This window comes from Macrotis lagotis, chromosome 1 (assembly GCF_037893015.1).
Source record: "Macrotis lagotis isolate mMagLag1 chromosome 1, bilby.v1.9.chrom.fasta, whole genome shotgun sequence".
Taxonomy (NCBI): domain Eukaryota; kingdom Metazoa; phylum Chordata; class Mammalia; order Peramelemorphia; family Peramelidae; genus Macrotis; species Macrotis lagotis.
Window position 1 is genome coordinate 449339315 of NC_133658.1, and position 27321 is coordinate 449366635.

The 27321-nt window shown below is 37.6% G+C and overlaps 1 protein-coding gene across 1 annotated transcript in view; it reads right to left on the minus strand.

The window, feature by feature from the left end:
* MAP4K5 (mitogen-activated protein kinase kinase kinase kinase 5) overlaps positions 1 to 23973 on the minus strand; it is a 142550-nt gene extending 118577 nt beyond the window's left edge. The window contains exons 1-3 of the mRNA XM_074213443.1: positions 23753 to 23973; positions 22838 to 23085; positions 3439 to 3496 (exon numbers count right to left, since the gene is read on the minus strand). Coding sequence (XP_074069544.1) covers positions 3439 to 3496; positions 22838 to 22945 — 166 coding nt within the window. The 5' untranslated portion in view covers positions 22946 to 23085; positions 23753 to 23973. The remainder of the gene's footprint in view (positions 1 to 3438; positions 3497 to 22837; positions 23086 to 23752) is intronic.
* Between the last annotated feature and the right edge of the window lie 3348 nt (positions 23974 to 27321).

Below are 27321 nucleotides of genomic sequence, written 5' to 3' on the forward strand. Positions count from 1 at the left end.
TGATGAGATTAAGATACTTCTCTGGTCAAGGGACTGAGCATTCTGTTCTGAGATACCACAAAGGTAAAGATCCAGTTTCAAAGATCAAGGGGAGGAGCTTAACAGTCAGTGGCAGAAGTCAGTCAAGGTGAACCAAGAAAAGGAGACAATGCTATCTAAAAGTACTACCAGGGATGGAATGAAGTTTTGGTACAAAGTCAGATTAAGGAACTAATGAGGGAAAGTCAATAGTCAATTAACTACCATATGCCAAACACCTTGCTAAAGACTGGGGATATAATTAAGAAAAAAGATAGTCCCTGAACTCAAGGAGTTAGCAATCTAATGGAATAAGAGAAAACATAAAATAAGTTAAAAATCCATTTCCATCCCACAGCAACCCACCCAATTAGAGAAAAGGCAACTGAGGGTGCTAAGGAAATATTGAGTATCAAAGATGAATCAATTTATATGATGAGCTTATCATGGAGTTGAAACCAAGCAGAATTCTAAAAGATCCAAATATACTCAAAAATCTAAATTAGAAGAAAGGAATAACTTCATAATGATTGTAAGCAGAGTCCAGGGGGGAAAAGATTTTCCACAAAAATTATATAAAATCTAGAAGAAATAAAGTGAGAGTGATTTCTTTTTAATTAAATAAAAGCTCAAGAGGAAAGAACTGAAAAGGAGAATAAATTTCTTGGACCTTAAAAAGGTAACTATTACCTAAGTAATTAATTAAAATAGACAAAATGGAAATCAATGACTCCATGAAAAATTAAAGAAATTGAAATTGGAAAAAATTTAAGTATGCCAAGGTAAGATATGGTCTATCAAAAATAACTGACCTGGGAAAAGGGTCAAGGAAAAATAATTTAACAATCATTGAACTCCTTGAAAATCATGATTAAAACAAGTCTGGATACTAAATTTCAAGAAATCACAAATGAAAACTTCCATGATCTCTTAGAACCATAAAGCAAAGTAAAAACATAAAATATAATACACTAAGCACCTCTTAAAAGATAAAAACTCTTTTAAAAAATCAGTGTAATAAAATTAAACAAATCTATATAGAATTGGTTCTGTTTTAAAGAAGGATGTGGAGAAAGGGTTTGTTAAAGGGAGTGAGAGATCAAATAACCCTCACTCTTTTCTGAATCTAACAAAGGAAAGCTGAACAATTTAGTGTAGAAATTTATCAAACTCAACAAGGAAATAGATAAGAATATAGAATCAGAGGTTAAAGAGGAAGATAATACTAGGAAGGGAACAGTAAGCAACAAAACAAACATTTATCTTCATATTGGGGGTAGGGAGGGGAGGTAAAAGAAGAAAACTAGAAACTAAAGGAAGGGATCCATCAATTAGAGAATGGCTGAACAAATTATAATCTAAGATTGTAATGGTATAATATTGTATCATGAGAAATCATAAGATGAATTCAGTAAATCCTAGGAAATATGACCAGATGAAGAATGAAAGGAGCAAAACTAAAACAATTTTGAAAGATTTCAGTACTCCAAATGATTGACAAACCAGAACTCTCGAACATGCTATGGATCTCCTGATCTCTAGAGAGGTTGGCCTTAAAACATAAAAGGAAAAACACATTTTTGAATATGTTCACTGTGGGAATGTTTCATTTGACTATGTTTATTTGATACAAGAATTTTTTCTATGTGGTTTTAATGAGAGGGAAAGGATAGCTGAGATTAACGAAGGGGATGCCCCATCAAAACATTTTTTTTAAACATACAGGAGAGAACAAGAGGGAGGTTCAGAAAAAAGTAGACAACAGAGTAATTAATTTATTCTAATTGGCATAGATACATAGTTTCTTATATAATTCTCTTTCAGTATTCTATTTTTGTATGTAGAATTCAGATTCAAAAAATAATGAGAAAAATAAAGATGTTAAAAGTTTTTCAACAACCCTACAAAATATGATAGAGTTCCATGATAAACTTTCTATAATAAAATTATATGGAATCACCAGAAGATGAAGAATACTGATATAACACAGAGAACATCTAACAACTGACTAAGAAAAATCAGTTCTTACCCCACTGCTTCATTTCAGCAGCATGTGAGTAAAAAAGAGGTAGACAATGAGAATAATCTAGAATTGGAATTTGGCAAGGTATGTTTAGTAATAAAGACAATTCATCAAAGTATTTAAGAAGCAGTAGATGGTATAGAGTTAAACTAGTTCAGTAGATCAAATTTGGGAAGGGAAGGAGAGCACAGCCAGCTAACAAAAAAATTTAAAAAGAATATTTTCAAAAAGATCTAATTAATTTATAATTTATATTGTATTACACATAAAAATACTAAGCCAGACTGGATTTCTCCTTCAATTCAAATGAAAATTGAACAGTACAGGCAACGATGCTAGAATATATGATATGAAGCAACTCAAAGGAAGAAAATGAATCATTTCTATCAATCTATAAATAAAATTTCCATGACAATCAAATGTCCTATAGGAGCCTGGGAATTAAGTTTTAGGAGACAATATAAATATTAAAACACTATAGGTCATGTCAGAATATTCCACTCACCATTTCAATTATATGCCTAGCTAATTAGAGAATGTCCTAAATAATATTTGAAGCCCAAAATGTTTTAAATGCTTCAAAAAATAGAATTAGGGACACATTATGTAAACCATATGCTTTCTCTAAAATTACAGATCTACAGGAAGCAAAATGTTCTTTGTTTATCAAGTTCTCAAAAATGAATAGTTTAAAGACAACTTTTCTTATTAGAGATTAATAAACTAATATTGGTTATTATTTATAGCAATGATAAAATTATGCAAAATTATATAAGTATTTATTATTTTTAACCTAAGATCAATCGTGGTAGATTTCTGTTGGTTGATTCCCTCCCTCCTTTTGTCAATTTTTTTTGACAAAATTAAATAAACCATTTAGTTGTGAATTTGGCTGCCAATTGTGTGGTATAAACCATTAATTTTTTTTGGCAAGGGTTAAGGGACTTGCCCAAGGTTACACAGCTAGTTAAGTGTTTCAGACCAGACTTAAACTCAAGTTCTCCTGACTCCAGGGCTAGTGCTCTTATCCATTGCACCTTCTAGCTAGCTGCCTCTTAAACTATTAATTTTGAAATTACAAAGTGATTTTTATTTACAAACCCTCAGCATGAACAGTAAATAAATTTCAGGTTCTAGATGTACATTTTTATTTACTAATTAAAGATCATATTCAAATACAAACTATGTTTAACCATCAATAAAAGATTTAACTCAACCTTAATAAATGATGCATAATTATCCTGATGATACATCTAAAAACACATTGATCTAATTTGAGAACGAGAAAAACATGCATGCAAGAAGATATGGGGAAATGATTTTTAAAAAATTATTTTTGTTCATTCACTCCATTAAAAAAATATGCATGAATAATTCTTAAGGGACACAAAACTTACCAGGCTCCAATTTAATGATTTTTACTGCAGCCAACTCTCCTGTATGTAAATTTCTAGCCTAAAATGAAAACAAAAAATTTTTTTAAATCATTATAAAATCAGAGTGGCTTTATCATCTTGTTTTTTTATCTTATGAAAAAACTGTATTATGAAAATCAGTTCAGTGTTTCATCATGTTCTTTGTTTTAGAACATTAGGAAATGATTGGTACAAAAAGTAAAGGTATTAAATATAAAGCAAAACAACACAAAATACTTGAGTTACTGAAATGAATTTAGATTATTAGAAACATTATAAAATAAAAGGGAAAAGTACCTCATCTCACTTCCACTGACCGCAAGTGACTTTATTATCAGAGATAGGAAGTTTTATAATAGACATGATTTTTAGCTTTGAAATGAGAAAATATTTGTTTTATTTAAGTATAACTAAAGCAAAAATGTTTTCACAGATCATTAAATCAATTCTATAAAAGTAGATGACATATAAAGACAACTGTGAACATAAACATAATTTTTTGACAGCTAGGCCAAAAGATATGCAACAAAAGGCCCCTGCCTCTGTTTTTGAGCATGGGCAGATATTCTGTCATGGATTTTGGCCTACCAACTACTTAGTGAGTTTGACAGGTTGCAGAGCCATAATAGGACCCATATTCAAAAGGCTCCAACCTCAACAACTCTCTTGCTATATGCTTCTTTTGTTTCTTTGCTGCCTAGCTAAGTTTATCTTACATAAACAAAATTAGGAATTTTATGAAATGGATTGAATTAACCTCTCTTTGCTAATGATTCTCATTTCTAATGACATTCTCAGACTGGATGTCCAGTAGCTATCTTAAACATGATGTCTAAAACAGAACGCACTATCCTTCTCCCTAAACTCCTCCCTCCTATCTTTCCCATTAATTACTATTAAGAGCATTATCATCTACCCAGTCCCTCAGCCTTATAACTAGGTGTTCTAGACTCCTCACGGTCTCTTACCCCCCCCCCACATACAATTTGTTGCCAAGGCCTGCCAAGTTTATCTCTGCAACATCTCTCGAATAGACCCTCCTCTCCTCTGACACCACCACTTCTCTAGTGCAGGTCTTATCACCATCATCTTATGCCTTGGTATTGTAATAACCTAGGTGTGGATCTGTCTGCCTCAAGTCTTTTCCCATGTATCTTCCATCTAATCAAGTATTTATCCTAAAGCATAAGTCCAATCATGCCACCTCCCTACTCAATAACTCCAGTGGCTCTCTATCACTTTCTAGTATCAAATATAAATTACTCCCTTTGGCATTCAAAACTGTTTAAGACCCAAACCCTTCCTATCTTTCCAGTCTTCTTATACTGTATTCCCTGAAAAATACTCTTTCCATACAAGACATTCATCTCCTGGCTATTTCACAAATAAGGCTCTGCATCTCTATGCTCTGAGCATTCTTTTTGGTTGTCCTCCATGCCTAGAAATGCTCTCCCTTCTCAATTTTGCCTATTAATTGCCTTGGCATCTTTAAGTCCCAACTAAAATTCTATCTTTAACTGAAAGTTTTTCCTCAACTCCACTAATTCTACACTGCCTCCTTCTGGTAATTATTTCCTACTTCTCCTGTATATAACATGCTTTGTATATATTTGTTTGCAAGGAAGGTGTCTCCTCCCCATTAGACTATAAAGCTCCTTGAGGACAGGGACTGTCTTTTACCTCTAAGCCCAGGGCTTAGCACAGTACCTGAACATGGGAAGACTTAAGTTTATTGTTTGAAAGCAGTTAGAAAACATTCTGAATGGAAACAAAAATAGATCTAAATAGAGAAGTAGCAATTGTTCACAGGTGGGCTGAGCCAATATAATAAATTAATCAATTTAGTATCATAACCACACTATCAAAGGATCGCTTTATGGAGTTAGGGGGAAAAAAACTGAAGGAATAAAATGTCATAAATTTTTGAGAGAATTAATAGAGGAGAACTTGAGGGGAAGAGGAGAAATAATAGAACCAGATTCAAATCATACCACATAGCAGTAAACATTAAAATAATTTAGTAATAGTTAAAAGAAATCAGTAGTTGGAACATATTAGGTACAGGGCATTCAGAAGAAAATGAAGTTAATATATGCTGCTACTTTATTGTTTCAGCTAACTTTTTAATTGAATCCCTAGGGTTTTTCAAATTTATCATCATATAATCCACAAAAAGAGGATTTATTACCTCACTGACCATTCTGACTCCTTCAATTTATTTTTCTTGTCTTACTGTTATTTCTAGCATTTCTAATACAATATTGAATAATTATTGGTGATCGTGGACACCTTTCTTTACTCTTTGACCTAGAAATATTACAGTTGAGTTTTGTTTACCAAAGTTGTTCAGGGAAAAAAAGCAAAAGAACCTCTATGCACAAAAATATTTATAGAAGATCTCTTTGTGTAGGCAAAGAACTAGAAATTGAGGGGAAACCTCATTTGGGGAATAGCTAAACAAGTTGTATATGACTGTGATGAAATAATAATGAAAAATGAAATGCAATAAAAAAAAATGATATGTCATGGAACACTATAGTTCTATTAGAAACCAGGAGGGATGGGAATTCAGGGAAGCCTGGAGGGATATGCATGAACCAGAAAAACATTGTACAACCAAACAGCAACATGGGGGTGATGATCAACCTTGATGGACTTGATCATTCCATCAGTGCAACAATCAAGAGACAGTTTGGGGCTATCTGCGTTGGAGAATACCATCTGTATCCAGAGAAAGAATTGTGTAGTTTGAACAAAGATTAAAGACTATTACCTTCATTTAGAAAAAGCAAACTGTTATCTTATTATGTAATTTTGCGATCTCTTATACTTTATTTTTCTTCCTTAAGAAGATCTCTCATTACATTCAATTTGGATCAATGTATACCACAGAAACAACATATAGACTGGCCTTTTGTGGGGTGGGGGTGGGGGGAGGGAAGCAAGATTAGGGGAAAAATTGTAAAACTCAAAATAAATAAAATCTTTGGGGAAAAAATGATGAGCAGGCTAATTTTAGAAAAACAAAAACTTGCATAAAATAATGAAGAGTAAAATGGACAGAACCTAGAGAATGCTATATACAACAGCAATAGTACTCAAAGAATATCTATGAACAAGTTATTCTGAATAATAGATTCAAATCAACTACAAAGGATCTATGAAGGAAAGATGCCATCTACCTCTAGAGAAAAAAATTGACAAATTCAACTATGCAAGGTATACTTTTTATATATGCAATGCACAACACACACACACACACACACACACATTTTGTCAAATGCTGACCTCTAATGTGAGGTAGGAAAGGGAGAAATGGTAACAGTTCAGAAGCTAAAATGTAACAGGGAAAAAAAATAAATTACACAAAGAAGAAAATATCTTTTGGATCTATATTTTGGAGAGAGTTTTTTTTCTTTAGGTTTTTTTGCAAGGCAGATGGGGTTAAGTGGCTTGCCCAAGGCCACACAGCTAGGTAATTATTAATAAAGTGTCTGAGACTGGATTTGAACCCAGGTACTCCTGACTCCAAGGCTGGTGCTTTATCCACTACGCCACCCAGCCGCACCATCAGGGAGAGTTCTTGACCAAACAAAGGGATAGAAAAAGAAAATAGAAAAAAAAAAGAAAATAGTCAATTTTACTTCCATAAAATTAAAAGCTTTTGCAAAAAACAAAACCAATGTATCTAAAAATTAAAAGATAATCAATTATGTAGGCTAAATTCTCTACAGCAAAATTTCCCTAATATAAATGCCTTATTTCTCAGATATATAAAGAACTTATTCAAAATGCCAGGGCAATGCACATCTCAATCTTCTACATCCATTCTTTTCCATTGACAGGAAAAGTTACTTTTAATTCACAAAGTTCAATTCTTTCTGGCCCTTTTGAAAAATTAACAGACTTATAACAAAATTTCCTAGTAGAACCTGAAGGTGGCTTAAATTAATAGTCTGGAAAGCCCAGGGGTAGCATAGCCAATGGTCCTAAAAGATAGTTCATCACAAAGCATATTCCCACTGGTCTCTTACTGCTAAATGTCTAAGGACAGCACTAATCAAAAACCAGGGTCTGGTTGGGGAAAGTGTCAAAGTAAGCTGTTATCACTAGAAAAGTTAGCACCAGAAGCATCATCAGAAATACAGGCACTAACCAATGTTTATCTTCCTCTGCATGGTACATATGTCTATCTCTTCCTCTGCACCCCATCCTACCTGCCTCTTCACCCCACCCCCTTTATATAGTTCTAAAAATTTCTTATCAACTGTAATGAATCGAGTCTTAACTCAAGAAAGTGTCCTGGTAGTTTAGCTAAGAAAATGGAAAAGAAGAGAAACAGAGAGAGAGAGAGAGAGAGAGAGAGAGAGAGAGAGAGAAACAGAGAGACAGAGAGACAAGAGACAGACACTCATAATCCACCTAACAATTAAGAAAGATTTATTGGACCAAAGCAGGGGAAGAATAGGACATTGTTTCAATTGAATACAATTTCTAAGTCTTGTTGTTCATGCTGCAATTTTATTGTCTGAAGGTGGGTAAAAGGTAGAAAAGGATAGGGGCACTCTAATCTAGTCATGTCCCAGATGTCTTTTAACCCAGGTTATGAGAAAGCTACTTTAATGCTCTTAGCATAGTCCCAAGTCAATCAAACTTCAAGACCAGTTTCAATATTTCATAAAGCAGGTGAGATTCTTAGGTTTCTGAACTCAATATATGACTCCAGGTCTAAGGACTTGAATGCATTTGAAATATCTCTTTGTTTATCTAAGTTGCTAATATTTATGTCCTTACCTTCCCTGTACAGAAGTGGCTATCTTCAGAAGAGAAAACAAGCAAAATAGGAGCTTACCACCTGAACTTTCTCATAATCTCATATATGATGAGTAGTAGCATCATGTTTCAGAAAGGACAAGCAGGTAACAACTCAAAGAATGGCATTCATGATAGGAAGGTCCTCAAAATCATGCCATGGGAAGAGGGGCTGAAGGAACTTTTAGAGATGTTTGGTCTGGGGAAGAGAAAAGTTGAGGAGAACAGGAGAGATTTAAATATTTGAAGAACTAGCTATGTGACAAAGCTTTTAGACTTTGCCTCTGTTTTGCCTCAAAAAGAAAAATTAGAAACAATAGGGTGCAGAGAGGAACAACTAGCAATAACCAAATGTGGAAGAGAAAGCCTTGGAGAAAAAACTGGATTTGGTGTGGACAATGCAGAAAGGAATTTTGGTCAAGTAAAGGTAGAACTAAATCATGTTCCTTTGAGCTGGAAAATTCTGTGCTATGCTAAAAAAATGTTCACTAATCATCCCTATTAACTTTAGGGATTCAGTAAGACCTCAGGTTTTAATCCCTTCCTGAAGACTCTGGGGCATTTCAAAACTGCACTGACTGGCTTTAGATTAAGGGAAGTACAACAAACAGACCAATTCAGACTGATCTTAATTAAACTACTAGATTTCCCAACTCTAGAGGCTCCAGGATGGCACTGCTAGAAAATAAACTGCAATAATAATAAATAATAACAAAAATAATATGCCAACCATTCTGCAGAGTAGCTTGGAACTATGCATACCCTTTGATTCAGCAATACTGTCACTAGATCTGTATCTCAGAGATCATAAAAAAGGGGAAAGGATTCACATGTACAAAAATATTTGTAACAGTCCTTTTTGAAGTGACAAAAAATTGGAAATTGAAATGCCCATCCATTGGAGAATGACTGAACAAATTATGGTATATGAATATAATAGAATACTAATGTTCTGTAAAAAATATTGAAAACCTTCTTTGTATATAATTGGAAAAAAAATATTTAAAAAGGAAAATACATTGCCTTAATTGGTAATTACAATATCTGCCTTAACTTACTTAATAAAGTTGCTGTAAAAAAAATAAAATCCTTATATCACTGCAACTGAAATTTATATAAAACTATATTTTAAAAGGCATTTTTCTCACCCAAAAGCCTAGTGAGCTAGGGAAACAGCAAGATTTAGGAATTTGCATGGTGATCCACAACTAGTGTCAGAACTAGAATGCACATCCAGATGCTCTGTAATCTAGCATTTTTTCTACTAAACTACATAGACTTTCCCAATAAATATTATTGTTTTTTGAAAACAGCATGACATAATGGATAGAGTACTAGGTTTAAAGTCTAAAATACCTGGGCAGGAACTTGGTGCCCCTAGAATCTGTCAGTTTCAGGTTCTTCCATCTGCAAACTGGGAATAATGTCTATATGTCTATTCTTACTATTACCCTATCTACAGCATACAAATAAACCAGTCATGGCAGCAGACACAAGGTGAAAAGAAAAGAATAGAGAGGGGATTGGAACTCTGCCCTCTAGTCCTCCAATCAGAGGGTCAAGGAGACTGATAGAGGTGGTATCAAGCAAGGCTTAAGTTAGCAGTACAGTGCTGAGTGATGAGCTTATCCCAGGAGTGGTATCTTGCTCTGTGGAGTCAAAACCAGGTAAAATTAGGCAGGGCAACAGATGCAGATCAAAAGCTTAATAGACAGAACTGAGATCTATGCAAAATTGATTTTGGTAGTCCTATACTATCCTTCACTACTCTTCCTTTCCCAAATCCCAAACAATATGCAAAATTAGAAACAATTTGCTGGAAACTTAACAGTAAATTTTAAAATGGGGTGGGGTGGGGTGGGGTGAATGGATACACTAAAAAAAGACAATCATCAAGTGGGCCCAGAATTGAACTGCAGGAGAATGGGTTGAATTTCCTTTCGGGAATTCCAAAGTTCTCTTAATGTCTTCAAACTTCCCCAAAAGAAAATTCCATTAAAAAATAATATTATTTTTCTGTTATATATCTGACAAGAAGACAAAGAGTCTCCTAAGAACTGATAATGGCTATTACCCCAAAAAAGCAATGAAAGGATTCAAGATGGGCCTATGAAAGCTGCAATAAATTTCAAAGATGAGGAATCAAATTTATGTGAAAATAGAAGATACGTTGATCACATGGTGAAAATGAAGGACAGCCCACACAATCTTTGATTTCTTAACAACAACACAAGGAGACTCAACACATTGGATAGATTGCCTGTGGAAGAATTATAAGAGAACCTGAAGTTCCATATTGATAAGCAGATATGGATTAGTTACAATCTGAATTTACTGGTAGGAATATATTGATTCATCTTACATTGATGGACTTTGATCCATTTAGGACCTAAAAATAATTTCAACTACTATTATTCCAGATTTTTTTTTAGACAGAACAAAAAAAATAAATGGTTTAGTCAGGAAATCACTAGCAAAATGAAAAAGGAGGCTTCCACAATTTTATGATATTAGTCAAATGTCAACACTGCCTAAAGAGATGAAGTACTAAACAACACAAGTCTTGGAAAGATTATGTCTGCTGGTAAAATTATTCAAATGTCAATGAATCAGATTCTCTGGCAAGATTTTTTCAGTTATTGTAAATGAAAGTATTTTTAATTCACCCTCACTTAAACACAATAAAATTACAAAGGAAGGTAACACAGCAGGATATAATGAGTTAACAATCACTTTATATAAATCCTATTTTTAAAAAGATATAGTACATCAATATGACAAAGTTTTCTTATATTCCTAATAGTAGAAGATAAATCAAAAAGATCCAAAAGTATTTAGGAGGGTTTTTTTTTATTCGAACTGTGATTTATCAGTGAAGGGAGATCCCAATATAGACTGGAACCTGCTCTGAAATTTAAGGCTAGACTAAGAGAACTAATAACATGCCAGAGAGAGGACTTTAAACTTGGATCTTTCACAGTCTACAATCCCACTATGCTCTGCTGCCTCCTAATTTTTTCTCTACATCTACAACAATTTTATTGTAACAGAGAAACCAAGCTGCATACAGGCCTGCAATTTCATTGGAAGATGATTTTTTTCATGGTTGAAGTTTGAATTTGGCTAGCAATACAGAGTTTAAAATCACAGCTCAAAATAGTCATCTCTCAGGACTGACAGCCTCAGACAGATAAGACAGGTTATTTATTTATTTGTTTGTTTATTGTACAACTATATTGATGAAGTCTGGTGGGATGGTAGCAGTAAAGAGGATGACTAAGGATGTCAATGTTAAAATAAAGCTATTATGTCGAATTCTCCTTCATCTTTTACTGAAAAAGGGAAGGAGAGAACATGCTCATTTCTTAAAATTACATTTTAGTTAATTCTCCAAGTATATGCATTCCAATAGGCAAGTTGTAAAGGGTAATTCAAGGGCAGATTTGGATCTTTAGGTCAAAGGGGAAGGACAGCAATAAAAATGGGGGGGGGGGAGATTTAAAACGTTTTAAATGTCCAATCTGTGACAGTCACCTCTCTTTTCTGTTTATTTTTTTTTAACTCAAGATGCAGCTGATAAAGGATTTTCAAAAATATTTTTCAAAAAATTTTGTGACCTGAGTGCCTCCATCAGTCAAGAGAGGCCAATAAGAGGTGGGAGTCAGTCAAGACTAGCCAAGCCTTCTTTGAAAGCTTTTAGCATCACAGAGATTTTATTTCTTAGGGCTGTGATATTTATTACCTAGATTAAAGTTCTTGAACAACATTGTAATGCTAGGAGAGCTAAGACCAACAGAAGGAAAAAGGGAAAGGAATTCTGGTTTTAGAGTGGGATTTTGGTAATTACTATAAAAACATAAAATGTTTTAGAAAAGTTGTGGAGGATGGGTTGGGGAATTTGTTAGACCCACAAAGGTCCAAACATCCAGTTTCAGATGCCTTTAGCCTAGTCATTTTCTGAAATACTTTTAATATCTGCAGCCTTACATAATTTATTTTCAGGATTTTACAGGGCTTTTTATATAAAATTATCAATCAATCATAAAACCATATGAAGTAAACCTGAGGGGAAGCAGTGTGACAGAAAGGAAGGCACTCTAGGTTTGGAGACAGAAGCCCAGGCTCAGATCTGAATTCTACTACTTACAATCTGCATGGTTATACATTTCTACATCTGTTTCCTTATTAATAAATATATATATATATATATATATATATATATATATGGAGTGGAATGAGATTATTTTTTAGGTTCCTTCTATGTATGACCCTAAGATAAAACAGAAATTTTAATTCAATCACATCATGTAGAATTATCACATTTCCTACTTAGAGTAACAAAGATACTAAAACTAGCTACAGCAGTAAAAAGGCAAGGAAAGTATATAAAAGTAAAAAACCTTACTAATAGGGAAAAATACCTAATTTTATTGTTTAGATGATATCCTTTTGTTCCACCAAAATAAAGAACTGATGGGGCAATTGTTCAGACACTGTAATTTTCCAGCCAGATTTCTAAAGAAAGCTGTACCAGGCTCTTTTATAATGAAAGGCACTGAGGTCTTTTAGAAAAAAAATAAATGCATTTCCTAAACAGAGACTCTACAGATTCAACTCATTAAAGAGATCTTTCAGAAATTAAACTGTACAACTTTAGAGTATGATTCAAACAGTAAATTCAATTACAGTGCTGGAGTTTGTATCTGTGTGCTATTTTGGATCATTATCTTTCACTATTTCTCACCAAAAACAAAAAAAAATGAACAAAATTTTCTCAAACTTTTCTTTAAAAATTCTTTTACAGAAAAAAAGAAGACACTCTACATGATGGATAGCATTAGGAAAGAGAATTAAAAAAGCACTGTAACACTAGTACCAAAAGGCAACATATACACATATTTCTTTTTCCCTTATCTTTTTATATATTTAAATAATAGAAAACCATTTGTTTCCTTAAACTTATAAAGACTTCAGAGAATGGGTGTCCAACCCATAGCTCAACATCGCCCAACAAAAATTTAAGGACCAAGTATAGGATTTAATATTTATTTATTTATTTATTTATTTATGGCTACAATATAACCCATATTACCAATGAGTATTATAATAATAAAACATAATAATGTAATAAAGTATAATAAAAATGAGTATAATAAAACATTTACTTTTTAAACAAAAAATAAGAATGTGCCATTTTTAATATGAACACTAAGCCTGCTTTTTTGATGTCGATGCATATATAATTGGTATGATAGCAGTTGTAGCAATGCTAAGAATATTTTCAAGATTTTTATCTAAAATTTTTCTTCTATTTTTATTTTTTGTATGCTTCTTATGAGAGAAAGTTGCTTACAAATATACATACTTCCAAAAAGACTTCATGAACAGAGTACATTTGTGAAATGTCAAATATTTTTCTTTAAGCAGGTAGGTAAAGATACTTGAATAAATTTTTTTCTTTAAGTTGCATGATTACAACAAACTATTTGTAAGTTTGCAGGCAACTCATAGAAGACAACTGAAAATGGAGTAGCAAATATATATGTGCATATATATATGAATGTGTTTATTTTTCACAATAAGTGAAAAATAATAATAAAGTTGTCTATTGCAATTACCATAAATCATAATGATTTACAATAAAGATCCTAATTCCTACAAGCATATCTTCTGTACAGGAAAAAACAAAACAAAACAGTAGTCTGTAAGACCATACAGTGTGAATTACATGAAAAAAATTCATCCGTGCTAGTTAAGGGCTAAGCTGATGTGTGATACTGGGTTCAGTTGAGTAAATGGACTTTGAGGGCTATGAATTGGACACACCTGCTTGAGAGCGTAATTTTGATTTTTTTTTATTATGTGCCACTTTGCTAAATACTAATATGAAGAAAAAAACAAACCACGATCTCAAAGAACTTAGTCACTTAATGGAAAAAGGCAACATATAAACAATTATGCACAAATTCAACATATAAACAACTATGCACAAACTCAATACATGGAGGATAAAAACTGGAGATAATTACAGAGAGAGGGAACTAATATTAAAGACTATGGGAAGTTTCTTGTAAAAGATGTAGTATTAGATGGAACTTAAAGGAAGCAGAAGGCAGAGATGAGGAGGGAGAAAATTCTACCAATGAGAAGGGAGTGTTACCAGCAAGGAACAGTGAGAAGGCCAGTGTCAATGGCATAAAATAGTCACAAAGTAAGGTCTAAGAAGACAAGGACAGCAGGAGTCATCAAAGCTCTTTAAGGATTTTATATATGATAATGATCATAAGAGTTTCCTGAATAGTAGAGTGACATTAACTGTGCCTTAGGAAGATCAATATGAGAAGCTGAGTGGAGAACTATCACAGGACAGGATTACAATGACCAAAAGGTTACTGAACTCTAGACCTGAGTTGTGAGAAAAGGAATATAAATGGATGAGTAAAAAAAAAAAATGTTTCAAATAATTAGAAGAGAAATGCAAAATAAAGTAACTTGGAGATTCCACTTTACCTTACACATGCAAAAAAACCACAATCATTGTCAAAAAAAGGTTGTAGAAAGCTGCATATACCTACACACTGCAAAGCAGTAAAGTGATCCAACTTTTCTGTACTTTAATTTGCAAATATGCAAGAAAAGTAACTAAATAGGAAATACCCTTTATGCTCGGGTTTCTCCAAGAAACAATGGTCCAATAGACAGAGCTTTTTGTGGTAACAAAGAATTAGAAATTAAGTGTACATTAACTGGGAAATAAATAGTGAATATAAAGAATTCAGAGAAATACAGGAAGCTCTGCATGAACTGATACAAATAATCAGAGCGAAAAGTACAATATATAAAATTTCCACCACAACATGAATAAATGAAAATTCAAAATCTTGCGACTGACTCAGAAAACCAAAGACAGTTCTGGATGATAGTTAATGAAATATTTCTGTCTTCACAGAATAGGATAGAGGACTGCATAGTCAGATTCTGTCATAGTATCAGCTAATTTTGATTATTGTTACTCTTTGTCACAAAAAGGTGGGGAGGGGTTGGGGGATTACACTCTGGATTCTGGGCTTTCCCAAAAATGTTTGCCATAAAGACAAAACATACCAATAGAACACAGTTTTTAAAAAAGAATGATAATTTGAAACATGGTTATATACATTTAGGAAAGCAGCCTTGCTAGATGAAAATGATAAACCTCCTTAACAAATGAAAATCTGTCCTTTATTTTCAAGGGCAGTGTCAAATTCTTAATAAAATGCTTTCAAAATTAAGTTTTTCCTTTGCCAATTCAATTCCTTCATCCCTTAGTTCATATTTTCAAATGAATATTTGAAATATTTCATCTTTAGCTCTCAGATTCTACTTTTAAACTCTTAAGTTTCACATACTGAAACCAATAAACTAAGCTTAATAAAATGTCACAAGGACAATAACTATTCACATCATGTCTGATAACTAAGTCTATTTAAAGCATACTCCCACCCTTAAGAATATTTGAAAAAAAATTTAATTATATATATATACATATATATATGTATATATATATAATTAAACTTTAAGAAAAGATGGTCAAAAGAAATCTTAGGGCGGCTAGGTGGCACAGTGGATAGAGCACTGACCCTGGAGTTCAAATGCAGCCTCAGACACTTACTAATTACCTTACAAAAACCTAAAAAAAAAATCTTAAGTTATTGAGTTATTGGAAAGAATAAATGCCCAGTTTTTGCATCTGTTTGAAAGCAGCTTAAGGATGGTAATCAAAGAAATAGAGAGAAAAGGGGGATTGCCTTCTGATTCTATTTTTGTTACTCAGTCATTCCACCCAACCCACCCACCAAGGTAGCATGACTTTTCAGGTTCAAAACACTTCAGTAAAATAGCCCAACTCAATCAATTTTAAATAAGATTTATACTGATTCCAAATGTGAGCTAAAGATAAGAATAGTACATAAAGGAAACATAACTATGTTAAGTTTAATGTATTAAATATATCATATATCAGGGTTATACCTTACTTTTAAAAGTTTTTATTTATTTTAATTGCCCTACAGGCTGCATTTTGGACAGCCCTGTATTATATTATGTATCATGTATTCTACGGAATACATTATATAAGATATATTATGTAAATTTTATATTATATAGAATAACTACAAAATAAATTCTACAGATACGATGTTATAAAATATATAATTGTACTGTGTTAATATCTGATAATAAATCATATATCATATAGTATATAACTAGGGTTTTGTTTTGGACATGCCCAGATCCTTTAGTATAGAGGTAGTGCCCTGCTTCAGGAAGAAGATAATGCTGGGTGTTTCCCTACCATATAAGTGATAGTAGTACCTTTCAATTGGTTGCCTATCAGGAATAGGATACAACTCTAAAACTGCCAGAGTGGGATAATCTCAATCTTTTTCCAGCACACTTTCTCCATTAATAGCTTTCTGAGAAGATGAAGCACTACCTGCAGTATAAGGGCACCACAAATTGAATTGAACTAATTAAGGTATAAAAAAACTATCTCTCCCTCCCACTCTTTTAGGTCTCATGGGTCTGGAGAAACAGGGCTGAGATTTCTGTCTGTTTCATCTATCCTTTTTAACTGTGGGTGCTGAAGAACCCCTTTGGATCCAGAAACATCAAATCATGGTGACATGGAGCCAGAATTGTAAGTTGGATGTTGCAGGCAGCCAGTCTGATGGGAAAGCCCAAAATCCAGAGTGTAAAAACTCAAGAGGGTTTTGCTATGCTATATTGGAACTGAGCTAAAGGATCTACTCAGAAGATAAATTCCTATCTAGTCAGAAGATAAATTAGTGGAGGGATTTAAGCTCTGGGGTGTTAGGGGAATAATGTTTGAAGCTATTAGATTTTTAAAGTAAAATTTTTTTTTAAACGCTAATCCAACTGTTAATGGAACTAGGGTACGGGGATCCTTCCCTACAACTGAAGGACCAGCACAGGTGAGAACTAGGTCCTAAGACAGAAATACTCCCAACCACACTAATGATACCCGAAAAGCCTGGGGGAGGGCTAAAATGTAGCATCCTTGGCCTTCAGGCAGCAAGAGTTATAGTAATAGTTACATGCACATATATATATGACTTATGTATAAAAGTGTGCATATGCATTATAGTATATATTTATATATTCATATATTCACATATATGCTATTATACATACAAACACTTTTTACCAACCAAAGCAAATATCTCTAATCCCCAAAACACTAAACTTCATCATTTCCTTATTTCCCCCAGAAAAATATACTAACCAAGTGTCTCCCCCCCCCATCCTATTGTCTAAATTATAAGAGGAGGTCAAAGAACTTTTGGTAAAATACCTTACTCCCCAGCCAAGAACTCCGGAATGCACTGCCTCCAGGCATAAAAGCCCTAATCAACAAAAGAATGGATCCCTGATTTAGCCTGCAAGGATAAGGCTTTGACCTGCCACCCCATATCTGCATACCTCTCATTACTCCACCTCAGCTCTCAGGGCTACCCTCCCCCACCCCTCACATCTCTACACTCTTAAATTGGGTTGCTCCTCCTTCAAGGGGGAGTGTGATCCTCTGTTCCTTTCCTCTTCTCTGCTACCCTGGTTTGTCTTCCTGTGCAGATAGACCATTCTCCCCAAATAAACTCCCACATTCTGCCCTCCCTTTTAAGTGTCCTTGATGTTCTCACCAATCTAACTTGCAGCTGCTTCTTTACTTAACTCCACTACTTTGACTGAAACTCAGTATTTCCATACAACTTAACCTTTTGTAGTCACCTGGGAACTTTATCTAGTTCAATGAACAATGGGATGAGAGGGGGTAGGTTGTCAAAACTCTGGCAGGAATCTGTGAATTAAAATTCAAGCCTTTTCTCATCCCTAGGGTCAGAGCCTGGTGAATTCTTCATAAAATGAATCTGCATAGATCCTTAAATCCCCTTCCCTGAAGCCCATTTCTCCCAACTTCACCTCTACCAAAGACAAAAAAAAAAACTAAAAAAGCTGAGATGAAGTAGTAGCAGTTTGTTTTTTGGAGGTTACAATTTTTTTGTGGGAGAGGGAAGTCTAGGGAAAAGTCAAATCTAAAAAGGACCCTGAGTATGGATCTGTTTGTAAATAACATCTTTTAACTAGACTATAAAAATCAAGCACTTTACCTCTGGAATACAGATTAACCAGAATAAAAGAATTTTAGACTTTGGGCCACAGTTCTGTTTTAAGGGTAGAGAGAAGCCCATTTGTATTCACTGCTGAACAGTTCTACTTAAAAAGGTCTTTCTTATGCTAATGCATATAGAGACAGCAATAAAATAAAACAAGCAATTCATTAAAGATCACTAAAGCTTTGAGTTTTACAAACTCAAAATTTTTTATATTATTACTGTACTCATATTCATTAAGCCCCTCCTAGGAAAAGGAAAAAAGGGAAAATAAACATTCAAAAGAAAAATAAGCCTTCCCTAGATTCTGAGCCTTGAATACTCAAAAAGGTAGCATAATGTTATCTTTTATATTTAACTTATATGTAAAGTATATCATGTGAAATGCCAGGCTGGATGAGTGAAAAACTGGAATTAAGGTTGCCTTACGAGAAATATCAATAATCTCAGCTATGGGGGGGCGGCTGCAGGTGGCGTAGTGGATATAGCACTGGCCTTGGAGTCAGGAGTACCTGCTTTCAAATCCAGCCTCAGACACTTAAATAATTACCTAGCCGTGTGGCCTTGGGCAAGCGCCTTAACCCCATTGCCTTGAAAAATCTAAAAAAAAAAAAAAAAGAATAAAAAATATTAAAAAAATAAAGTTTAAAAAAAAAATCTCAGCTATGAATTAGATGCGTCTGATGGCAGAAAGTGAGGGGAGTATTAAGCCTCTATCTGAGGATAAAAGAGGAAAGTGTAAAAACTGGTTTGAAGTAGCAGAAATATTGACAGAAAAATATCCTTTATGATTAGTCTATTCTCCTAGCACAGATATCTGGTACCTTTCATTGACACCCTGCCCCTCTCATCCCGTAGTCCAAACTGAAAAGAGGTCAAAGAACTTTTAGTAAAGTATCTTGCCCCTCCCCTCCAAGGGCTCCCAGCAAATCCTTGCCCCAGGCACCAAAACCACAATCAACAAAGGATCCCTGCCACCGCCTGGAAGCTCTTTGATCTACCACTCCTCATCTACACATCCCCAATTAATTATATCACCTCTACTCTCCCAGTTACTGCCCCCTCAACTTAAATCCAAAGCACCTCCCACATACCTTTTCTCTCAAGGTAACACATTGTTTGCTGCTGTTACTGCAGCTGGCTTCCAACTACAGCAATACTTAAATCTTTTTGTCCCTAAACTTTCTTCTGGTTCAGAGTAGAACAAGTGAATTCTTTCTTTTTACTCCAACTCCAGAAACCTTTAGACACATTTTTCAGCAACAACATAAAAAATTAAGATTTAGTCCCACCACTTACTGACAAATAGAAAAGAAATAGAAAGCATTCTTATTTCACTGCACATGGTGACTACTAACAAGAAATCAAAAGACGTCTGCTAGTTGGAAGTAAAGTTATGGCAAATCTGGATAACATACTAAAAAAGCAAAGGCATCACCCTGCAGACATAGGTTCATATAGTCAAAGCTATAGTTTTTCCAGTTACAATATATGGCTGTGAGGGTTGAACTATCAGAAAAGCTAAGCACAGAGGATCCATGCTTTGAATTAAGACTATGAAGAGCAGAAGCTTCCTGGTAAGCAGAACAAATTAGCAATGTAAAAGGTAAATCTAGTCTTGGAAATAGAAATTTGAATATTAAAATGTCAATTTTAAAACAAAGGTTTGCCCTCTTAATCCCATCAAGATAGCCCCTATGGCTACACTCTGCTTAGATCTTTAAAATAACTCATTCCTTTTACTTGAATATCTAATGTTCAGTTCCCCCCCCCATTCCTAAGGAGAAAGGGTATACTTTTTTTTTTAGACTTTTTCAAGGCTAAGGGTTAAGTGGCTTGCCCAAGGCCACAGGGCTAGGTAATGATTAAGTGTCTGAAGTAGGATTTGAACCCAGGTACTCCTGACTCCAAGGCCAGTGCTCTATTCACTGCCCTGCCCAGGGTATACTTTTGATTGGATAAATTGAAGATGCTATTTCAGATCCCATCTTCTGATAGTCAGAACTAGAAAAAATTCCACTGTAGGGCCTAACTAGATTCACACACTTATGTAATTGACTTAAATATTAATAAAATGTATGTTAACCTTATGCTATTTTTCTCTAATACAGGGGTTTTATAATTTTATCTATGAAAGCAATATTTTAAGGTTATTTTCAGAAAGTTGACTCTTTTATGAGGTGCAGTAAGGTAATAATTAAGATTTCCTTTTACAAACTGCTGAATAATCCTAAAAGCCACTAAACTTGTTAAATCAATACAATCTATTTTATAGAAATCAGGATCTTTAACCTCTGTAGGAGGTTATATTTATAATAAGAGAAAACTTCTCTTATAATTGCAATGGAATACACTATATTCTAATAATTTCTGTTACTTAAAGTAAACATTTATTGCCAATTATGCAAATACATTAGGGGTTTGGGGGGCATAAATTCAATCAGTGTACTTATTTTGGGGGGCTCGACCAAGTAGTACAATGTTTTTCCTAAATATATTTGTGTAAGAGGACTAATCTACCAAAAGACCAAACCTACTTACTTATTCAACTTCTTTTCTGCATTTTCATTCTAAAAGTATATTAGGGAAGAAGAAAAGTAAATATATATGCCTATTCTCACCCACTTTTACAAAGATATTAAAAAACTAAAATAAATCTGCTTTGAGTTACACAGTAATCATTAGTTGGAACTTTTTTTCCCAAGGCAATGGGATTAAGTGACTTGCCCAAGGCCACACAGATAGGTAGGTAATTAAGTGTCTGAAGCAGAATTTGAACTCAGAGACTCCTGACTCCAGGGCTGGTGCTCTATCCACTGCACCACCTAGACACCCTGGGACTTAAGATACTTTTAATACTTCTTTGTCCCTTATTCATTTTTTTTTCCAGTGATCTATATAAAAGGCTTATATAAGGAAGAAAGAACTGAAAAGTAGTGTTTACATTTTGGATTTCCTTTTCTCTGATACAGTTAGATCTTTAAAAAAGACTATGACGCTATTTGCATCCCCAAGAAGGAAAGAATATGGAGTCAAAAAGAGAAGAGAACCAAGTAAGGGATGAGCTCAACCCAGCTGAACTAGGTAAAGGGGGAAAGAGAGGAAAAGGAAAGGTGAGAATCAGATTGAATGGATGAAGAGTTACTGCCTAGTTAGTTAGCTCTTCTCTTTCTTCCACCAATGATACCCTAAGCTACTACTCTACGTTAAATTTAGCCTTGCCTGGCATAAACCAAGTAAAGAAAATTTCAAGATGCCCCTTTGGTAATTAAGTAATAGATATTTCAAGAACTAAAGAAGGAGGAAAATAGGAAGGAAAAGGGGATTATGAGAAAGATTCTTTTTTTTGATTTTCTTCTCAAAAATGTGTGCTAAGGGGAAAAAAGGAGCTAAATAAAAGATTCAAAATTAAATGCTATCAAATAAAATTGGTTTTCCACAGCTCAATATCCAACTTCTAAAAACTAAATGGATCTGGGGAAGGATAATCAGTAAGACTAACTATATTCCAAATAAAAACCAGCAAGATAATATGTATGAATGATTATATCTGTTTTCCCAACTGGAGAACTTAGACAAAATTAAATGTATCCTGAGTTGCAGCCCTTAGGGATATTGCTACAAATATGAACTGTTAATACTGAAAAGGCAAAAAAACTCAAAACAAAAAAAAAAACCAGAAGTTATGTTTTTACTACTTGTGTAATACAATATGCACAAAATAGCAATTGATTTCAAACTTGTCCATTGGACTGGGGGGTAGTGGGGAATGCCATACTAAAAGGAATTAGGATTATTTATTCCTTATGGGCAGAGATGGCTTCTGCCTTTCCAAGTTATCTTCAACAGCATCAATTAGCTATTAATAACCAGATCCCTACCAGGATTCCTTTACACTTTACAACAAAGGATATATTCTATAAATACCATTATTACTCCAATTTTTGCAGGTCTAACACCTGATGCACTCCATTAATTTCAGAAATCCAAATGAAAACTTGGCATATAGAAATAAGAACCAGCTTTTCTGCAGAAAACCAACTCCTTGGATCATAAGGAATGTAAATGAAATGCAAGCAACAGATTATTTTAATGCCAACTTCGCGGGAAAACACATGGAAGGAAACCTGTATGACTGCATAAACTGGCCCACCAAAAGTCATGTGATCAAGCGGATCCTACAAGGTTCAGAGCTTTTAATGACAACCTAGAGCAGAAGGCATAGATCTGGGAGATCCGTGTCGTGCTCCTCCACGGAATGCCACCACCCAAGTTTCACACACAGACACACCGACACAGACACAGACACACACACGCACGCGCCCCCCTTTTTCCACGGGATGCCACAAGGAGAAGCCGCAAGCCCCGGAGAGTGACCCAGCCGCGCTGCCGGCCCTCACCTTGTAGACATCGCCGTAGGTGCCGCTGCCCACACGCTGGACCAGCTCGTAGTCGTGCTGGGGATTCCGCCTCAGGATGTCCCCGGAGGGTCGGGCTGGGGCTTCCATCGTCGCTCGGGGCCGGGCCCCGTCCCGGCGCAGGCCAGGCTGCACGCACCTCGGGCCCGGCCTAACTGCGAGCGGGAGCGGATGGCATGGAGCCGGGGCGGGCCCGGCCGGCCTGGCCCCGCGGGAGGCGCCGCCTGCCCCTGCGGAACACGGGGAGAGGACGGTGGGCGCCGCGGCCGCGTCCGGAGGCCCCGAGGGCCGCCCTCCGCCCACCCCCGGCCCCACGCCCCTCTGGGCTCCGCCGCCGCGCTCCCGCCCCGGCCTCGGGGTTCCACGCACCCTCCCGCCAACGCTCCCCCCGGGCCGGGCTCCGGGGCCCTTCGGGGGCCGCCCCGCCCCCTCCGTCCTCTCCGGCTCCCGGGATATTCCGGCCGACCCCCTGCCCGGCCCCCCTGCCCCCCGCCCCCGGCCCGGCCCCCCTGCCCCCCGCCCCGGGCCCGGCCCCCCTGCCCCCCGCCCCCGGCCCCCGGCCCGGCCCCCCGCCCCGGGCCCGGGTCCCCCTTCCCCCGGCCTCCCTGCCCCCGGCCCGGCCCCCCCTGCCCCCGGCCCGGGCCCGGCCCCCCTGCCCGGCCTCCCAGCCCCTGCCCCGGCCCGGCCCGGCACTCTGCCCGCTCGAGGCTTCCCGTCCTCCGAGGCCCCCGGGCTCCCCGCCGCCTCCGCCCGCGCCGGGTCCAGCCCGGCCTCGGAGGCCTCGGGCGGAGGCCGCGGCGGCCTCGGGCCTGCGCTCGGCGGGCTGCCCGGGACAGGCCCGGCCCTGGGCGGCTCCCCCGCCGCCCGCCGCCCGCCCGGGGCCCGGCCCGGCCGTACCTGGGGCCGAGGGCCTGGCTCTTTGTCCGGCGGCTCCCCCCGCCGCCCGGCCGCCGCCCGCCCTCTCGCTGCTCTCCGCCGGCCGAGGCCGCGCCGGGCCAAGGCTCGGGGCCGGGGAGGCCTCGCAGGGGGACAGGATCCGCAGTCGCGCCTCCAGTGCCCACGGCCTCCCGCGAGCCGGCCGCGCTCGCCGCTCGTGGGCCCGGTCACGGAGCCGCCCGCCCCCGGCCCGCCTCCCGGCCCGCCCGGGACTGCGCACGCGCGCCCGCGCACGGCGCTCCGCCCCCCCCCCCCCCGGCCGCGGACGCGCTCTTCAGCCGCGCGCCTCGAGCGCCGCCCAGAGGCTCGGGCGGGCCGGGGCGCCTCCCCGCGGCCTCGGGAGCCCGGGCAGCCGCCGGGGACGTGCCGCGGCCCCCGCGGGCCTCCCGCCGCCCCTCTGCCGAAGGGTTCGGAAGGAGGCCGGGCGGGAGAGGGCTGCGGCTCCCGGGCCCCGAGAAACGACGGGAGTCGTGTGCCCGGGCGGGCGCGGCCCTGGGGAGGACGGGAAGCGGGCGCCGGCGGACCGCGCCGCGGCACCCCCCGACCCCACTGGGGCCACAGCGCCCCGGCGCGGCCTGGCCGAGGCGGCTCCCCGCACCCGCGCAGCCCGTCTCCCGGCCGCCTTCCGCAGTGACCCGAGGAAGCCTAAGGGGACGTCCACCACGCCCCGGCCGCCTCGGCCAGCGGCTTGACCACCTTCCCGCCACGCCGAGAATGCAGCTCGTGTGGACTCCGGCAACAGGCTCTTCATGCGACTGGGCATCTCATCGTATTTGACCGTTTCTCCAGGTCTCTCAAAAGAAGGAAAAAATAAAAAACCCTGAGACTACGAAGGCCTTTCCAATGTATTTACTGAGACGTTTATGAACTACCTATAAACATAAAAAGCATTATCAAAAGTTTTAAATGTTAGTTTTAAACATCGTGACGGTCCAATGATTTAGGTCAATGCTGTTTCAGTTCTAATCACATTATGAAGTAAGTATTCGAGAAAGATTATTTCTAGAGTCCATCGTGTATTTTGACAAAAATAAATGCAAATTGAAAAAACTTTAAATGTTCCAGTTCCACACCCATAACTGACACATAACAGAAAAGGAATACGAAGGTTGTTGGGAGAGCAATGGGAGAATATGTACACTGATATACTATTGATAGAGGTATCACTTGATCCAAACATTCTGGAAAACAATCTGGAGCAATATCTAAAAAGTTACTCAATTGGGCACATTCAGATATGCCACGATTACTCATATTCCCTGAAGAGTTCAAAGAAATTTGGAAAGTGTATTTATAAAAATGTTTATAGTAGCACCTTTCAGCATATTTATCAATAGCAGAGCTGAACAAATTATGGTATAAGTATATAATTACTGCAATGTAAGAAATGGAAAAAAAAAGGATGAATTCAGAGAAATTTGGCAGGATTTATATGAACCAATTACACTTTCTCCTGGTTCTCTTCCTACCTGACTCCCCCTCTATCTCCTTAGTTGGGTCTTTATCAACTTCACACCCACTAACTTAGATACTTCCCCAAAACTCTGTCCTGGACCTCTTCTGTACCATTTCACTTCATGATCTGACCAGTTCCCATGGTTTCAATTATCATCTCTATGCAGATGACTTTAAGACCTATTTGTCCAGACCTTACCTATCTCCAGACCTTACCTATCTCATGACCTCCACTCTCAAATCTTCAAGCACCTATTAGTCATCTTAATCTAGATGACTTGCAAACATCTTAAACTCAACATGATTGAAATTCATTGTCATTCCATCAAAACACTTCCCTATGCTCTGGTGGAAGCAGTGACAGCCTATGATTGTTGAGGCTACCACTGTCCTCCCAATTACCCAACTTGCAACCTAGGTGTCATTCTTGCCTCATTCTCCCACATCTGATTAGTTTTTAAGATCTACCATTTCATAACTCTTGTATATGCACCCATTCTCTCCTCTAACACTGCCACTATTCTGATGCAGGCCATCATCATCTTACACCTGTACTATTGCCCTAGTCAGCTATTTAGACTCTGGCTCAAAACTCTCCCCATTCCAGTCCTTTCTCCACTCAGCTGTCAAACTGATCTTCCTAAAGTAAAAATCTGACCACCTCACCTTCCTATTCATTTAACTCCAATGGCTCCCAATTTCCTCCAAGATCAAATATCACATCCTTAGTTTTGCTTTTAATGCCTTTTATAACATGATCTCTTCCTCCTTTTCCAAGTCTTTTTACTCCTTTCCACATATCCTGCCACCCCACCCCCCCTTGACAAGACACTGTCCTCTGATGGTGTTTGCATTACCTTCAGACCTGGAACTCTTTTCTCATCTCTGCCTCCTAATTTCCTCAATGTCACCTATAAGGTTTTCCTAGACTTTTTTAGTCTCAGTGCTTTTTCCTCTCTTGATTATCTTCAAATTATCCTGTATATATCTTTTTTTGTACATGATTGTTAGTTTGTCGTTTCCCCCATTGGACCTTGAGCTCCTTAAGAGGACCAGTTTTTTGTTGTGTTTTGCTTTGTTTTGTTTTGTTTTGCTTTTCTTTGTGACCCTAGGGCTTAGCACAGTGCTTGGGTCATAGTAAACTAGTTAAAAATGCTAGATGCCTGACCAAGTGACCAACTGAACTAATGCAGAATAAAGTGAATAGAACCAAGATAATCTGGGTCAAACTCAATCTGGCCAGCCAGTGATTCAGGATTGAAGGCTTAAAAATTCAGTGAGATATTCATGGATTCTGAAATGCAATAAAACAAACTTTACTGCCAAAAGGGCAATAAAAATGTGCATACCCTTTGATCCAGCAATACCTCTACTGGGTCTATACCCTGAAGAGAACATGAAAAGGATAAAAACTTAACTTGTACAAAAAATACTCATAGTAGCTCTGTTTGTGGTGGAAAAGAATTGGGAAATCAAGTGACTGTCCATCAGTTGGGGAATGGCTGAACAAATTGTGGTATATATATGTTATGGAATACTATTGTTCTATTAGAAACCAGGAGGGATGAGAATTAAGGGAAGCCTGGAGGGATTTGCATGAACTGATGCTGAGTGAGATGAGCAGAACCAGAAGAACATTGTATACCATAATAACAACATGGGATTGATGATCAGCCTTAATGGACTTGCTCATTTCAGCAGTACAACAATCAGTGACAATTTTAGGGTATCTGATGAAGAATACCATCTGAATCCAGAGAAAGAACTTTGGAGTTTAAACAAAGACCAAAGACTATTACCTTCAATTTTAAAAAAAGTTGTCTTATGTTACTATATAATTTTGTTATCTAATATTTTATTTCTTCCTCAAGGATATGTTTTTTTTCTTTCAACACATTCAATTTTGATCAATGCATAGCATGGACGGGGGGGGGAGATTATAAAATTCAAAACCTTGGGGTGGCTAGGTGGTACAGTAGATAGAGCACTGGCCCTGGAGTCAGGAATATCTGAGTTCAAATCCAGCTAGCTGTGTGGCCTTGGGCAAGCCACTTAACCCTGTTTGCCTTGCAAAA